At 39.8% G+C, this 18882-nt stretch overlaps 1 protein-coding gene across 1 annotated transcript in view; it reads right to left on the minus strand.

The window, feature by feature from the left end:
• LOC121953469 (pleckstrin homology domain-containing family G member 3) overlaps positions 1–18882 on the minus strand; it is a 45246-nt gene that overhangs the window by 9467 nt on the left and 16897 nt on the right. Inside the window, exons 3-9 of the mRNA XM_042500593.2 lie at positions 8860–9398; positions 5118–5218; positions 2496–2565; positions 2358–2404; positions 2101–2251; positions 1579–1710; positions 241–423 (exon numbers count right to left, since the gene is read on the minus strand). Coding sequence (XP_042356527.1) covers positions 241–423; positions 1579–1710; positions 2101–2251; positions 2358–2404; positions 2496–2565; positions 5118–5218; positions 8860–9398 — 1223 coding nt within the window. The remainder of the gene's footprint in view (positions 1–240; positions 424–1578; positions 1711–2100; positions 2252–2357; positions 2405–2495; positions 2566–5117; positions 5219–8859; positions 9399–18882) is intronic.

Below are 18882 nucleotides of genomic sequence, written 5' to 3' on the forward strand. Positions count from 1 at the left end.
TTTGAGATATTGAGCTGAAAAGTTTTAATTCAAAATAGGATAACTGATATGAAACCTCTTGTTTTCTATATAAAAAGTCCAAAAATGCATATATCTAAACATCACACACAATGTTAATAAGTTGTTACAGACAATTATATAAATAATAACTTTGACAAAATTGCCAGATGGAACCTTATTATTCTAAGGTGATGAACTTTTAAATCACTAATCAATAAAAAAGAAAGTCAAAAACCATACCGAGATATGCGTCTTGTATACATAGTGCTCCCCTCTTTTCTTGGTAATGAGGAGCATCTTTTCGAAGAGGAAGAGTGTACGAGTGTTCTTCGCCCGCAGGACATGAAAGGTGCCCTCCAGCACCAGCTCCCCATAGGTGGTCAGGTCAGGACCCTTCCAGTTTATCAGAAGAGACTGTATCTCCTGAGGATGCACATAAAAGGACAAAGCCCCACGCAAACTGAGCCATGTGCCTTCAGTATGAGAGATAATAAATGCCAGCCATGTGTTAGCCTTTATTTGTACTCCCTATAATGTGCTTGTAGAAAGAAAACTAGGAAGATGAACTGGCCTCTCCGTCAGTGACTCAAATTGGGGAAAATGATTCAAAACTATTAGCCCTCACTTAAACATTTAACTAGAGTCGAGGAAAGACATATAGGTCAATATCAGCTTGGAAATTCTTGGAAGACTGAGATCTTTCAAACACATCTATATGCAAGACATGGACGCAAATACATGAAATAAATCAAGAAGATAAATTAATTTGGGCACTTCCAGAAAAAGCAGGTAGAGTTAAGGCTCTGACATTCTCGCTACATTCCAGGACCGGAGCAGACTGTCATGCCAACGTGAACGTGCGCATGGTTCTATTCATACCACAACTGAGGCTATGCATTGATCTGCTGTTCTATGCATGCACCTTTCCTTATCCACACTCTATTCCAGTTGGTGGCAGTGATGCACCATAAGGTCTTTTTTTGCCAGCTGCCATTAAAATTAAGGAGACGAAAAAGCAAGCGTGTCAGAAAAGAAAATAATAATCTCACAAAAACAAAACGAGCTCTTATGTTTGTTGTTTTTGGCTGAACAACAAAAAAAATTAAAAATACAAAATATGATGAACAACCCCTTAATGAGACATGGACCAGGGACAGAAAAGACAGTGCACTGGTGCAAGAGATGACAATAGGTTGTTACTTGACCATGCGCAGCCAGCCCACTTGCTATACGGTCAGTCTGCATGGTCACAAACTTTTGGCTGCAAGCGGACATTGATATGGGAGTCTGTGCGGACCCTTGTGGACATGGGTGGTTGATGGCATTTATGTCACGTGAACCGTCACAGACACAGAAGGTATAAATTGGCCTTTACAGCAACACTGGACAACATGAGAAAATCAGAAAGTCTCTGAAGAGAGAGGAGAAAAAAGAAAGACAGGATGTGACAGCGATGCTGATCTTGCCAATGTGCCTTGACTGAGGATATTTGTACCGTCTGTAAGCACTGCACGGCAATGACATAAATACACATTTTCAAGGGGATGTTGGCATGCATATGTGGTAATTCCATCTGACCTGCACTCGTACAGCGTGTTCGTGTTTCCTCTTCATATCGTTGATATACCAGGCCACTCCGGTCATGGTGTCTATGGCTTCCTGAACCACCTCATAGCCCTCCTCGTCAGGGTCAAAGTGCTTCACAATTTCCTTTAAAAAGAGATCAGGGACGGTTATAATTTCTGACAAGGTCACTTGTTCAGGGAACTAGTTAAAGTAGTGTCCAAACAGTGTGAGAAGTATTGAAGTATTGAGAATTGTCTGCTGTTTCATGTTTTACCTCGTAAAATACTTACTAGCATTACTTACTAGCATTTAGTCTCTAGACTCTTAATAATTCATTAAAATAAAAAAACGAAACAAAAAAACAGGGCAGATAATCACCCTATGGTTGAACTGTTCATCAGTCACAGGCAACGTGTGATACAAGTTTGAGAACTTGTTGTTATTCTTGTAACCATAAATCGACCACAGCCTTCAGGCTGCATTTTTGAAAAAAAGTTGTGATGAAGTAAAACAACCTCTAAACACATTGCTTACCTGAAGCAGCAGGTGATACTTCAGGATCCTTTGGACTGGCTTTAGTAGATAGGAGCCCAAGGGTAGGGAGCGCTTCAGAGCAGCCTGCCGCTCCCTAAAGAACTTGGCCAAAGTTTTACTCCTCATGCAGTCGGTCAGTGCTGCCACTGAGCTGGAGGATGACATAGAATCATATCAATCACAATTCATTTGTCCCTCAAAAAAACAAAAAAACAAAACAAAAGTTGAATTAAAAATAAATATTTCCAGGCACTTACTTGGGGTAGTTGGTGCAATACTGAGTGTATATTTCAAAATATTCACTCTGAAGAAACACAAGTCAGACAAACACATCATTAGTGTTTATTTTCATGATTATCACTTTAAATCAACAGGAGCATGACAGTCCCTCTCACCTTATCTACAAAGCATCGAGCGACGGCCACAGGGTCGTTCTCACACATGTCTAAGGACTGAAGCAGTTCACTGAAATGCAGAAACACAACAGACTTACTAACCTAAATTCTTTGTCTAGGAAGGAAAACAAAAACAGAAGAAAACCATGAAGGAAGGAATAATGATGAGAGGCAAAGTAAATTCTAATAGTTTCTCTGCGAGATTTGTCCTTTATTATGAAAAATCTGCACTAGATGGCGCCATACACTACTAAATATGACCCACGTTGAATGTTCAGACTGAGCATGAAAGAACATTTGATTTGGAATTCTTTATGCACAGGCCCATCAAAAACAAGCTCTATTCACAGCTTGGGAAACTAAAACCAGAGAGTTGTCAGGTATTTCGATGATTTGCGCGGCGATGACATCAACTCAATAGAATGTGCATTACTTAAGGGAGGATACATGAAGGGAGGGTCAGTGTGGAAAAATACAACTGTATAAATAAATCCCAAACATCACCAATCATGACAAGTACTCTGCACAACACAAAAATATGAGAATCAAACACAATTTATCACACTGCATTATTTAACGTAGATCAAAGACAATGTGGCTCTACCGAAACCGACTATAAGCAAATGTGTCAACATGTTACAATGAGAAAATTATTGTGTTGAGATTTTTTTCTGACACACTATCAATATTTGGTCATACAGCATGATTGTTTTGTCAATATTTGAACTTGGATGAGGGTTGAATGTCAAAAAGAAATTGAATTTCCTGGATAAAAGAACAGCCGTTTGTCAAATAATGAATTCATTTTTACGTCAAATGTGAGCTAATGACACTCCAAGATGACAGATCCAGGCGAGGCCAGCCAACTGAGTGTTTGCATTACAGCAAAGTAAGTAACTGTTATCAGAGCATCAACTATACATACTGTAGCGTGCAGTATGTATAGTAAATGGCTTGTCCTTGACAGTGTCAGCCCTGGTGACAGTGAATAAACCTTTTTAAAACTTTTAGTTTTTTTTTTTTTGAGACACTGTATCAAAAACAATCTATCTTGCAACAAAAACTGTTTTTTTGCCTTCTGCAAATTGGAACAACTCTGTTGCAATATTAAGTAAACGTGTAGCACCTGTTCACAGGCTGACACAAGTATTTTTCCAGCTAAACAATGCTGTGATAAAAGACAGTATCACTATCTTTGCTAACTTAACGGAAAACACAGCCTCCCACCCAGTGCAATGTGACAAGAAGTAACAGCCTGATCTCTCAGCAAAGGGCAACACATGACCCTTCAGTTACAAAAATTGTCCGAATCTGTCTTGTACAGCTGGTTAGAATTTCATTAGAATGTAATAAAAATCAAATCATCCCCATTTGTGGTTCAGGGCTGTACAATAGCCTTGGCATTACAGGGAGGCTCCTCGCTGTGAGGGGAGGCAGGAATGTTAATGTGTGTTTTGGCAAGCAGTGTGGTCAGCAATAAGTACTCGCTGACATAAATGTAGCTGCACCACCATTTCCCTGGCTTTCTGCTATCTGCAAAAGTGTTTTTAGTGTCAAGTGTGGCGCTCTTTTGTTTCTCATTACATCCGTTTTATGTCTGTAAAAGAAGTATCAGCAGCAAGTGAAATAACAGCATGCATTCTTAACATTCTTCCACTATCTTACAAAGAATATTATATTACAGACATATCAAAATATATGAAAACATTCCTCCATTAAAGGAAGTGGACTAGACACGAATGAAGTGATCTCCCTTATGATTGATCACAGTCTTTTGTGCTTCGCCAGGCTACCATGAATGGAAATGTACATCATTATAAAAAATGGATAGGGATTATAGGTTTGGCTAAAGAAGTCCAGTGTGAAGGATTTAGGGAAATATATTGTCAGAAATGGAATATAATATGATGGGTTTGCTTTCTAAGTGTATAATCATCTGAAGAAGACATCACAGTGTTTGCGTTACCTTAGAATGAGACATTTTTTCTACATACGGAGTGAGTCCTCATCTACAGAGATCGCCATGTTGCACTGCCATGTTTCTTCAGTAGTCCAGAACACACAAACCAAACACTGACACTAGATAGGGCCATTCATGTTTTTGCATCAGCCACTGTAGTTCACAGCCCCTCAGCAGTGAGTGTCGAGAGAACAATTTTTACTTTAAAACTACTTTATTCAGTGTTTTTGCCCATTTAAATCACATGGTCTATTTATTTTGGAGAGGAAAAGACCTCTGTGGATAATTCAGTTCTCTGTAAAAACCTCCTAAACATCTGGATCTTGAGTTACCAGAGAAAGCAGGTGAGCACACATTAGCAGGTGCTGGGCTAGCAGCCCGTCTCTGACATGCCAAACAGGATAGGAGAACGACTGATTTATAACATGAAACTGCTTTATTCAGTTTGTTTACCAGTTTTAATCACCTGGTCTGTTTGTTTTGGAGAGGATAAGACCTCTAAGGATTATTTGGCTCTTGTTAAAAACCTCCTGAATAATAAACAGTAATCCTCACCACTATATACTACTAAATCCCCCTGAATCTTACACATTGTTTCATTAAAACATTATTTAGATTAGAACTGTTGTTTCTTTGTGTTTTTAGGTGTAGGCGTGACTTACCTGTTGAACTCATAGATGTCCTGTATGTTTCCAAACAGGGCCCAAACTTGCTCTGGATGTATGGGAAGATTACTCAAATCAATAATGTGAGCCAAGTAATCCTGGAAAGACAGCAGAGATAGAGTTATATATAAAGTTGGAGAAAAAAATGAAAGGTCATATAAATATTTGGTGACATTATAATTCAAATGTCATACAGTCACTTCCAAATTCTTATCAGTAGAGGGAGCATGCATGTAGAAAAACAATATTCTCCTTGTGTTCCTGTTACATCCTCTATGATGTTATCACATGACATTTAGTTTGACAAAGTGATTGTTACAGTTGTAACATGTGCATGCCATCTAATGTACATCGTGATTTCAGTTTTTCTGTTTAAAAAAAGCAGGATCACTATAGTAATTCATAGACAGCTGATGTGATCTTTAAAGGATCCTTTTAAGGATTTGTTCCAGTAGACTAGAAGCCAGTGTGACTGTCTGGAAGAGTCTGTGATACCCAGACCATAAACATCAGCACAGCCTGTTCCCCTCCCTGGATCAGACTCCCCCCGGACCTCAGGAGTAATCAGACATAGATAAAAAAAATATAAAAACACAGTAATATGCCAAGTTCTGGGTGATTATCCTCCCTCTTAGTCAATTACACACTCATGTGGCATACAAACAGCTCCAAACAAGTGGAGGAGTACGTTGACGAGAGACAAACATGCACACACGCAGCGACTATATAAAGAGCATACCAGTAAACAGCTTGCACCCAGCCTCCCAGACAATGAGGTGCAAATACACACACACACACACACACACACACACACACACACACACACACACAGAGACACACACAGACACACACAGACACACACAGACACACACACTTCACAGTCCTGCCGGGAGCCCAGATTAAGAGTAGAGTCATCACTTCGCACTACTGAATGAACTGCAGTCGGTCATGGATGGAGAATTCCAGTGCAATGAGAGCAATGCTGACTTGCAGTCAGCAGGGCGTCTCATAGTCTCCTATAGAAAGTAGTGTTAATACCACAAACACGTGACCTTTTGCATGGTGTGAGAGATTTAATGCTATATATGGAGTCTCCTAGTTTACAGTGCCGCAAGCTGTGCTTTATTAAAGAAAGGGTTACAACACATTTTTGCCAATGATTTTTCAAAAGCTTTCATTTTACCTCATTTCAATGACTTTATTAAAGTAATTAAAAATGGGTAGACTTGTATAGCAGTCCAGCCATTCATTATTACACATGCATTTCTTGCTTGTTAGACAGTCATGCTACCAACTAACTGCATATCCCAGTGGGCTTGACCAGTACATATGAGCACTTCACGAAATGTCAAGGCTGTGCCTTTTCTGAGGGGATTCAGTAGACGTCAGTGCAGTTTGATGTTTGTTTGGATGATAATTTTGACAAGTTGAAATGCATTTATTGCTTGTTAAACAAATGTCTGTCTCACAGACATGTCTAATAAATTGCAGGTTGATTGTTGTCATGTACTGTCTGTCTTCCCCAAGTGAATCAGTGATCCAAAAAGGGGGGCGCGGCCTTAGCAATGATGTGATGCCATGATGCCAGTTTGGAGTGTTTACAAGTAGAGTTTCTGTCACAATCAATCTGATATTTAAAAATGCCAAGTTTCTGCTTTTTGTGGAGTCCTTTGTCAAATAAACAAATAAAGAGACACACCCAAGCACTAGATTTTAAACTAATAGAGACAGGAACATATTTTGCGGGAAGTTAGATATGTTTTGTGATTTTTATGAAAAGATTTTCAAAACATAACAAAAAAATAATAATTTGCCCATCCTGAAAACTTTTCCAAAACATTCTCCAAACCATTTAAAGACCTGGAGAACAGTTTTTCACAATTTCATAACTTTTCCAGGAATTTCCTGATCGTGGGAACCCTGTGAAGAATAAGATGAGGGGCTTTTTTGTCATTATAATGTTATTATGGGTCAAATTCAAAATATTTTTTTAAGTGTTAAACAAGAAAAATACTGACTACTGTTTCTACCCCTGACTACCATTTCTTTCTGAATCCCACAAGCATAGACCACATTCTTGTTTCAACAATGCTGAGTATGATCTTTCTGGGTGTGTTCAGGCCAAGTGCTGTGGATGCCTTTACACATGCGAGACCAGCTGGGTCAAACAGCTGTTGTCCAAACCTTATCTCATGGATAGACAGTTGAGATTCGAGAGTGAGTGATAGATCTAAAGACGAAGTGGACTTTGCTTCAACAGCTGCTTGTGAGTTCAGTGTCAATATCAAGAGGAAGCTTTGACTTATTTGCTAAAGAAACAATGCCAAGACGAAGTAGGACTTTCACACATCTCTGTCACATCCAAGGCCTGGTGTGAAATTAAAATGAGCTGCATGGGATCGGTCTGATGGAAGCCATACTGTGATCAAAAAAGAATAGAGGGCACATCTGTATTAAAATGTGTTCCCACAGTGTAGCCTATGGAAAACCCAATTTCTCTCCCTTTCATCTGTGTTATTTCTCCAGTTGGCGTAAGATGGAGGTGTTTGTGTTGGCTGGGAGGGCCTGAGAGCTCAGGCTGGGCTGGAGCTAGCTGCAGGGCCTGCGTGACCAGGGCCAGAGCAGGCTGCTTGATGGGCTGCTGCTTCTGTCAGCTGAAATAGTTAGAAGTCCTGGAGGTGTTTGTCAGGAGCAAGTCGTTACTCAAGCTGTGACGAGGGCAGTGCTCCCTCCCGCAGCAACTGCCAGACGCCAGCGCAGTCTGAGACAAGGTGAGGAGAGGTGCTGGCTGGTTTACTGCCAGTCAGTCTCAGAAATGCCTCATGTGTTAAAGACATTACCATCAGTGCAGGGGAGATTGTTTGACAGTTGAGCGCTCCTGTTTCTATGCAGAAAGATTGAGTGCCAGTAAAAGTCTCTTGGTCTGGAAGTTGTTTCCAGACTACAAAAGGTAAAAAGATGCGATAAGCTGTAAGTGGTCTGTTGAGTGAAGAAATCATCCCTGGGCCATTTTTCATGCTTCACATCTCTCAGATGAGGTTTCTGCTATCTTTGACCAGATCATAAAGCCCATGACTTCAGTCACAAAAGACCTGCACTGTGTCCCAGTTTTGTGTTTGAACTCCAGATATGAGTAGTCCATAATCCCGAGCTACAGGCTGTAAAATGTCACTGCACTGCAAATATACAGAATGGTTTATATACAATACTATGACCAGATCATAAACTGTTCCACGGCCTTCATCTCTACGAACTAGAAATCTATAAACAAAGAATACAAATGCCAGATGTTGGGCATGCATTTTTGTCAACTGACCGATTTGTTTAGAAAGCAGGAAATCAAACTGAATCCTTGTTAATGAAAAGAAAAGAAAAATCCACTGGATGTTTTACTCATTTGCAGCTACAAACAGCTGCTTGGAACACAGCAGACATTATTTGTTCTCAACAGCCGTTGAGTCAAATTCCCCCAATTTCGGCTCCTAGCTGGCCAAATTCAGTAAATCACCTCCAATGAGTGCTGCAGACGTGAAGTCATAGCTGCGCATAAATCCAAGTCAAACATGTGCTTTAAATACACAGAATGCTGATGATTTACTCTCTATAATATCAAATGGTTGGCTCACAGTGAATACTTGGCTGACAGTAAAAAAAATAAAACTAAAAGAAAAAAAAAAACACTGACTGTAACGGAAAACTCAGTTTCAGTACAGTCAGCATAACTCTGATTTCCACTCACCTCCACAATGCTGCGCAGGTCCTTGACATACATGCGCTCTGTCTCAATGATCTCCATGACAACTCGGTCCACATAGGTCAGCTTTGGGTTGGGCGCCATGGCGTGCGTGACGACAGGCGAGTCGGTGATGCGAGGTATTTCGCCACTTGCCTTCCTGTTGGACGTGGCGTTGTTGTTCCACTGGTGGCTGATCACCCTGGGCTCCAGCCGTTCCTGCCAGCGGCCCCTGGAGCCTGTGAGGGTGGGACTCCCGTCCCCTGCCTGCTCTCCGGTGCCTTCGGCTGGGCTCAGCTCCAGGTCAATGTCCTCCTCGCTCTGTACGGGTGGGGTGGTAGAGGAAGGAAGGGCTACGGTGCTCCCAAAAAGGCTGCGACTATCCCGGGATGAATCAGAGGACAGGGTGGACACCAGGCTCACTGGACGTTCACCCTCTCCATCCAGTGGCTCCACACATAGCCGGCTGTAACAATCTGAGCCCAAGTCAACGTTTACTTGGTCAGGTTCACTGGTGGAGAGGGGCGAGGACAACTGAGGAGATTCTGGGACAGGTAAGAGAAACACAGACAGACATTGGCGTCAAGACTTGACAGACAAACCTTTAAAACTGTCTTATAGGACTATTATTAGGACTGTGTCAAATATCTTCTTTTTTTTTTTACATTCAAAGCCTCTATTGAGGTTTTTGAATGAAGCTTCAAATGTGTTTCTTCATATTTTATCATATCATTACCCTAATTTTTTAAAAACAAAATCCTCAATTGGATTCAAGTGATATCGGATTAAATTACTTTATCTTTCTTTATTAAATCAACTTTCTTTAATGAATAGATGGAAGTTATGGTGCTGTTAGACCACCCTGTTAATACAGGTGCATGCCTACCTTTGTGTGCGGCAAGCCGGAGAGGTAACAGTGAACCGCAGTGAAAATGTTGGTTTTAAGAGGCTTAAGGCCAACAAATACAGATTAAATCAGAATACTTCCTTGAATAAAAACATGTTTTAAATTTTGGAAATTACTGCATCCATCTTCTTTCAATAAATTTTGACTTTTGGACTTCAAAAGACGCTGGAGTTATTGGAAATGTTTGAATGACACGAGTCAGAAACAATCCTACACAGCCACCCCTGGAATCTTTCAAAAATAGTATAAAACTAATAATATTAGTGAAGTATAATCTGCATCTGCGACTGCTGAAAATTGGTTTTAAACCGAATGAATCAACATGTAATAAAGAAAAAAAGCTGCGCAGCATTCTGATGTCGATTGAGAATTTTAATGTCATCATTATGAATGAAGCTTTGAGGCTTCAAACTATTTGGTACAGCACTACTGTGAATTTAAAGGCAGACTCTCCACGCTACCAAACATATTAAGGTTGACTTTCAAGCCATAAAAGGTTATGTGTTTCATATTTCAAATTACACATTTTGGTTTGAGTATCACTTTAAAAACACCTGCTATTTAATGGGTTGAATTAAAATTTTATAGTCTATGTTGGAAACTCATTATGACTGCTCTTTTGCATCAATGTTATAAATAATATTTCCACTTCTGCATGCCTGGCAGCTACCCTGTAACCAGCCTCTTAGTTGTGGCTTTTGTGCAGCTGCAGGAAGGGTTTTGAGAAGCTGAGATGTATACATACTGATAGTAAACAGCACAAGTACCTGTTAACAACGATCAATTATTATTTCATAAAAAACCCAATGTGTTAGAATAACTTGGAGGTCTTTTTTGTAGGTCATCCCAGTTTTCAGTGTTGTTGGCTTTCAATTCTTTCATGTCTCTGTTGTTAACATCAAGTAATACAACACTGCTACAAACCAGATGCACGTTCAAATTGTCTTCAGTGATGACTTCTCTCACCAACGGATAAATAACAGCAAGGCTACGACTGCATTAAAACACTGTCTGGGGACAACTTGAGATAAATATAATTCTGGCTATGTTGAACAGACTATTATCCACAAATCAATAAAAGACAGCTCAGAGCTCTGTGTTACTACTCCCAGACGGAGACACAGAGGAGTGGTTTACAGTAAAAGGCCTTGCTCAAATCGTTACTGACATGGCCTAAATTCAGCACAGCATATTCTATGGAAAACCCAGCCATTTCCTCTTGTTCTCCTGACTGCTGAAGGCTGAATGTTGGAAAAACAGAGGGGGGGGAACTGATGGGACGAAAAAAAAAAATGGGGAAAGGGCACAGCAGCTTTGTTTATATGTCTTTCTTGAGCTACATTTGAGTTTAAGAGAAATGGAATCCATATTCAGTTTCACATCCTTCCTGACCAAATGGGGAATTTTCCTCATAAATGTTTCCTAAATATATGAAGTCATGGCGGTGTGAGAAAGGAGCACTGAGTGGCCACTGTGCAGAGAGCTCCATTTCCTTAAATATTTGCAGAGCAAAGGGGTCAAAACCATTTTGCGAAGCTAAATAAATGAAGCTTTGTTGTATAATTTGACATTAGGCTAATAAATGGAAATCTACAGGTCACAAACCATCAGTAAACAAAACATTAGGTGATATTGCCAAGTGGGGATGGAGAGCATAATTTGGTGTTGATCGTCCACAGATGTAGTTTATGTCATGGGCCTGAAATACACGTTTCTCTAGTGTTGACAAGCTTATAACCTAAATGTTTTCACCATTACATGTGCATCATTGTTCCACAGCTCACGGCTGATAACACAAACCTGATGTTCTAAGGAAAAGGTACTTTGTCAGTCTGTGAAAGACTTTCTAACTTGACTTATGTCCTATATTCAGTTTTATAGAGAACATACAGCACAACCATTTACAGCTCTCCCTGGAATGAATTATATGAAACAAGAGAAATTTTTCACATGAGCGCATGGGAAGTGCCTGAAGTTAGTGATTTATGAAGTCTTGAAAAAAAATCTGATATGCAGCTGGATGATGGCTTCATGAGGAATCAAACAGCCTTTTCATTTCACTCAGGCACACACTCACACAGACACACACCTTCTGGCATCCTGAAACGTTCCATGAGTCAGTACTGAGCTCATGACAGTCTCGTTCACGCTGCACAACTTGATCCACAATCTCCTCCAAGCCGCCCCACGACACAGTTCCCATGCAAAACCTCACTGAGAGAAACGGATGAGCTGGCAAGCAGAAGCTGACCACTAGAGAAAACTCTGTTTACGCTCCATGACAAATCACAGGGTTGATGGTGTAAAAGGAGTGTAGCGGTGAGCTGTTACACCAACTCTGCCACTACGAATTAGAACGAGGCATCTGCTTCCTTTGCTCTTCTTCTGTGTGTACATTTAGTTTTTAGCGTCCGGCATGTGAAACTCCCTTCCTCCTCCCTTCTCTTCCTCACACCAAATATCCCCCTATAATAAAGCTGCTGTGCTGAGGACTGCAGTCAATGCCAAGTTAAAGGGAGGGGGAAGCAACAGCACAAATCAACACCATGTTTGCACAGTTTCCACACACTCTTCTACTTAATATATTGCTCAGAATCAAAACTATCCTCAAGCACACCCCAAGTGCCAAAATCTGTACAAAAAAGTAGACAGTGGTATAGGAATACTATGTAACTCTCCCCTTTAAACTTGAGCACACACTTGACTCCAGCACCAGCTTCAGACACTGACTCTACAGGCAGGCATTATCTGTGGCTGATACCACACACCACAGGTTTCTCGGGAAAACACTGGTGGAGCACTCATTAACTTTGTTGAAACAGGTTGTGCAGAGGAATGCAAATGATCTGGTCAACATACAGGTCTAAGATAAGCAGAGTGCCAGGTCCTGCGCCATGTAGTGCAAAGTGTTTCCATTCTGCCTGTCGCTCTGGACAAAGACAACTTGTGATCTGCAGTGAAGTCTGCATCCTCTGTTACCACTCCGCTTCATCCAGCATAAAAACAGAAGAACATGCATCTATGTTGTTGCTTTTCACCCATTATGATGAATAAATACTAAAAAATAATCATTCAGACAGTGTAAAAGCAGAGTGTCTGGTCTCACTGTACCACAGAGTCTCTTCGGCATCTGCAAACATTTATCACTAATCTCTGAGGGATCTGTGGCCACAGTGGCAAGGCCATGCATATTGCTGTGCCACCCTGTTGTCAGATGTGGGGGAATGTAAAGTGTGCAGTATCAAATTTAGCCTTTTAAAATCATTTTTACAAGTTTTCAATTAAAGGTCCAGTATGTGGCTGACACGAAAACACAAATGGTCCTATCTAGACCCTGTGTTGTGTTTGTCTGTTCTGTACTACTGTAGAAACAACATTGCGGACTCTGGGAAAGAAGACCCGCTCTGTATGTAACAAACTTAAACACAAAGATTCTTATTTTCTGATGACTATAAACTAATGACGACAACATAATATATCACTTCTGCAAATAGATGTCCCTAAATCCTACAGACAGGACCTTAAAAGATTTTTTTTTCATGTTATTTGTTATTGCCATCTTATGTGATCTGTGTACATCTCTAGTGTGCATTTCTGTGGTCCCCTTTACACCGCCTGGTCAAGGCTGGAATGTAGCGCCGTCATGCCGCCTGTCTGTTCTATATAAAAAGTATGATTGCCAAAATGGAGGGACAGCGTTGTCTCATCATTTTTGCCATCAAAAGAGCAGTAACAGCACTGAAATAACGTCTGTGCAAAAAAGACAGCTGGCAGGACAGGACCATAGGTGTGACAGATGTGACATTTTGACAGCATGTTACATGTGTGACCCACAAAGGAGATGTGTAAAGTAGTTTTAAGCAGTTAGCAGTTAGCTCAAAGACAGAGAACAGCAGCCGAAGATGACCACGAATTGGGAAACAATGAGATAAGGGACTTCTTTACCCTCCAAGCAGAGGACATGATCAGCCACCATATAACAGAGACAGTAAGTAATTGTTATTAACATGTTATTCCATTGTTATGGTTTAGAGAGCACTGCAGATACATATGTTATACTGTATTATTATTATATTATTATTATATGTCCCATTGGAGGCAGATGCAGTTGTGTTAAATGTCTCACCCACGCACCTCTTTTGATTCTGTCATGCCAGCATGCTGCCTAAAATCAAACACTGGAGCGGGATAATGCCGCTATTGTTTGGTTCTGTGTAAAAATGCAAAGACGGTGCAAATAAGGGACTGAATAGTGCAATTTGTGTTAAAAGGGCTCATGTGTCAGCTGTGTCACAGTTTGTTTGCATTTGTTGGCTGAACAACTGTCGATGTCTTTGCAGTGTTAAAGCCATTGCCTTGATGGCAAACCATGGGAAAGTGAATATACATACTTAACATTTAAGCATTTTTCCCTTCTGAGACTGATCAAAGATAAGCACAGCTTTCTGACTGCTGTAAGGCCACATTTGTTACCATTAACTTTATTGGTAGGAAAAATAGTTTTTGGAATTCATCCTAAAGCCCAAATGCCAATGATGTCTTGGCAATTACAGCAGGGAAATGTCTATAAAAAAGAAACCACCATAGCAGGGGCAGAGAGCAGTGCACACTAGTTTAAACCATCTGTTTTCTACAAAACTACCAATTGGCGAAGTCAGTCAAATATAACATCTGCACACAAACTTACACTTTTTAACACCTTTTTACAATACAATTCACATTTTCAGCATAAAATGAGTGTTAACTGTTCTTAGGTGTTGAAGGAGAAGACATTTTTGGAAAATGGGCTTTATTTCACACTGATCATAGAAAACAAGGCAGCTAAAACATGTGCAAGTAGAAGTCAGATTCAGCTAAGAAGAACTTAAGTGCTTCAGGGTTTTAATGTATTTACTGAGCATGACTTCAGATTGTTTAGAGGTCACATACAAGGGTATGACTGCTTTATACCTTCATAGTTAAAAAGGACAGTTAACCCTGAAATCCAAATACACGTTTTTCCTCTTACCTCTAGTGCTGTTCATCAATCCATATAGTTTTCTTATGAGCTGCTGAGTGTTGGAGACATCGACCACAGAGATGTTTGCATTCTCTCCAATATAATGGAACCAGATGGCACTTGGCTTGTGGTGCTCAAAGTGCCAAGAAACACTTTTGGAAAATTCAACAACAATGTCTCTTTCCAGAAATCATTAGACTGGTTACTGAAGATAATCAACAGACCTTGTTGTGAGCAGTTTCACGGAAGAACTACTTTCTCTCTCCCGAACTTCATCCACCAACCCCATCACCGCAAAGAACAAAGTGTGCACTTCCAGCTCACCTAGCATCACTGAGCTAGTTATAGCTCAGCCGAGGAGGACACCATTAATGTTTTCATCTTGTAGTGTCATGAACATAAGTCTTTGTTCAGCAGTAGATGTGCACTTCTGTGCAGTGATATTGTTAGTAAGTGTACTTCAATAGAAAGAAAAACGTTTGTTGGTATCGGTTGTGTGGTTGTGATTTCTGAAAAGAGATCACAAAAGATTTTTTAAACGTTTTCTTTTTTTTTTTTTTTGTGCTTTGAGCACAACAAGCCGAGTGCCAACTTGTTCCACTAAATTGGAGAGAAGGCAGACAGCCGATATCTCACACCCAGCATCAAAAAAACCTAGATTAACAAACAGCACTACAAGTAAGAGGAAAAGGTGTATTTTTAATTTAGGGAGTTAACTGTCCCTTTAAGCAGCATATTTGTATTTATTGACAAAACCTCCCAAACACTTCTTTCTCAACAGCTCAGTGGACAGACCTGATAAATCGTATCTTTCACAGACTGGTTACACAATTAAGTATACAGTCCAGAGCAACGTTTCCATTTCGGTTAAGCCATAGATTTTCACATTCACACACCACAATTTTCACAGTACACTGCCTCAACAAAACACAACACTCTCCTTGTCTCAGGACAACATCAATACAGTTGTTAACTCACAGACATAACCATTAACCAAGTCAAGGCTAGAGAGATAGTATAGTATTTGGACTACACTCCAGGCTGCCTCTTAACTTAAATAACTCACACTGTTTTTTTAAAGTCCCTTTAGTCTCAACAAAATCACCAGCAATACTGTTAACTGAGTGTGTAAAGACTGCGTTATTATTAATGGATTACATTATGTCAGCTGCTTGTGTGTGAAAACATTACTCATAGTGTTGCTAAAAGGAAAATGTTTGGAATGGCAGAAAGAAAACTCCTAACCCCTCATTGTAATTCTTTGAATTCCAGTTTCCTGGCTGTTAAGCCGTGGTTAACATTTACAGACAAAGGTGCGTTAAGGACCTTCTCGTCTCTTTTGTTGTTTCCCCAAATCCAAATCCGCATGACAGTGGTTCATTTTAATGCAGCGCTGGTGTATGCTAATATAACATGTAACAAAAAAACTATGTATTATTAATGGAGTTGTTCAGTGTTTCTAGATGGTACAGGTGTCTACAGGTGTCACACACTTAATTCTGATGCTTTTAAGCCATTTTAAAGATAATTTTTAAATGAAATTTTAGACTTATTTTTGGACAAATCATCTTAATCTTATTCAAACCTTGCAGTTAAGTATAAGGGTTAGTATACGTGTAGTCTTTCGCAGAGGTTTAATGTGGGAATATTGTTAAATGTAAATTAATCTAGTACTGCAAATAGGTAAGTGCAAGTATTTCAAAGAGTTAAAGATGGGATGAAAAAAATAGAATAAATGTTAAATAATTTAGATCTCATGAATTCAAATTTAGAAATATTTAATGCCTTTTAAGTATATGGAGACACCATATGTTATGAAAAAGTCATACAAGATATCATACCTGTCCTGGATTCAGTCCCTTAACTTGATATAACCATTGAGTTTCAGGGATATGAATGATAAAGAAATGTTTGTCAGGGGTACGACAAGTGATTTCAGGTAAATGCTTCTGCAGAAAGCAGACTCCCAGTTCACTCACCGAGGGGCTCCATGACTAATCAGTCTGGAACTAATAATGTGAAGTCTGCGCTTGTTTCCATTTCAGTCTGGGCTTATCATGCCTTTGACAATGCAGACAGTTCATAAACTTGTCCGCCTCTGACATCATGGTTACATGAATGACATGCAGTGCCTAATAAGGTGGTGCAGAAGGTGAGTAGAAACACTGAAATGAAAACCCCAGCACCTGGTTGTTAAGTTAAGGCTGCAGACACATGTATGACAGAGACGATCTGTATCTGTCTCAAGCTTTTGGTGTGTGAGACACAAAGCAATCCTTCAGAAAGTAAATTCTCTGGCTTGCGTAAAACCAATCTTAGTATGCTTGTTTAATGGCAGGCATATCCAAGAAACAGACACTAATGTTCCTACCATAACCTTACCTGACATTATCATATCAGAGCAACACATTTTCCAGCTGGATGTTAACACCATTTCTGAGAACATGATAAGCCACAGCATGTAGCTCTGACGTTAATAGTGTGTTGCAAAACCGCTGTGATGATGTGACTCGCATTTCATCAGTTCATGCAAACCAGCCTCCATGCAAATTTTACCTGGGACAATCTATAGCTTTTTTTTTCCTCCAACATCTAAAACTGCCCCGTCCACATATACCTAGCTTGTCCAACTGCTGTTTTGCACTCACAACAAGGCGTCAATAAAAAGTTTTGTGAGTGCAGAGCATTACTTAAGAGCAACACAATGTCTACTTGAAGTACGGTATTAGGAAACAAACAACGGTAATAACAATGTAAACTGAAATATGATGGTGCGCAATGGAAAATGTTACAAGCATCAACAAGAGTTAATAATTATTCCTGTCAAATTGAATTATTATGTTTAAATTATTTCTACACAGCAAAACTGTAATTCCTATAAGTCAGTCCTCACATACCTTTTAAATGTATGAGTGATGAGATGTACCAACCAATACCAAGGTGTCAAAATCCTGGATTATTTCTAAAGCACCTTCTCCAATCTCTCTAGTTTCTGTGACCACACTTTTATTATGATGAACAATGAGTGTGTGCGCACAGCTAAAAGAGGTGCTGTCTCAGACACACCTTCATGACTATTTTAAGATTTAATACCTGCGAACCCCAGTTCAATTTTCTCCCACAATTGGGTATGGCTATGAGAACTGTAAAAAAAAAAAAAAAAAAAAAGACAGAGCTGGTTCCCCCTTTGTGATTCTGTCTAGCTTGTGGACTTATGTTGTCTAACCAAATCAGGGACAAAGAAACAGGAACAACACAGACTATATCCATGTTCAGCATGCAAATGTTTATCCTAAAACTGCAGGAGCACTTTGTGTCAGAAAAGGACTTTCTCTCTCCACTGGAAAAGTGATAGCAGATAACAGTGTTAAGCCTTTTTCGGAAAGAGTGACAGCACTGTAGACAGAACATCCCACTGCAAGAAACAAGCCCCTGCCTGCTCTGTTAGTAATACTGCACACAGCCGCTCCTGCTTGATTCACACTGACTCATGTATCAATAGGTGATGAATTTGAACACAGGGGACAATGAATCACACCTTAAGCCATCTTGCCATATTCCTTCCTAGACACTAGCTTGATCATACCTACAATTGCCCGATAAATTACGGTAAATAAACCTCTGAAATATTGGTAATTTCAGAGTTCGGCTTCATCACGTTGAGTCATCTGGGAAAAGCATTCCTTGTTTACTAGGTGCCTGGCACTGTCTTGACAGCTTCATACATTACTTAATTCCCCTCAGGACTAAAAAGGTGCTCCTTTTTCTGCAAGTGCTCATGATCTTCACCAACTTTAAGAAGTACTTCATCCATAAAATGATCATCTGAATATTAGTTATTTACCTCATGTTACATTGAATTCATGAAGAAAACTTTGTTTTTGTCCTATGTCTCCATAGTGAACAAAGAATCCAAAAACCAGGGAACATTCTTGATGAATTGAAGTATAGGGGTGCCACATAAAATAACAGTAAAACTATATAAAAACATCCATTTACAAATTCTTACACAACTCATGCAGTGTAATCCAAGTATCATTTATCCAGTTGAATGCTCAAAACTTCCCAAACACATCCATGTTGGCTAAAATGTTACATTTGAAACACTTCTGCATAAACAGTC

This window comes from Plectropomus leopardus, chromosome 14 (genome assembly GCF_026936395.1).
Source record: "Plectropomus leopardus strain MGB_pleo_1.0 chromosome 14, ASM2693639v1, whole genome shotgun sequence".
NCBI lineage: Eukaryota > Metazoa > Chordata > Actinopteri > Perciformes > Serranidae > Plectropomus > Plectropomus leopardus.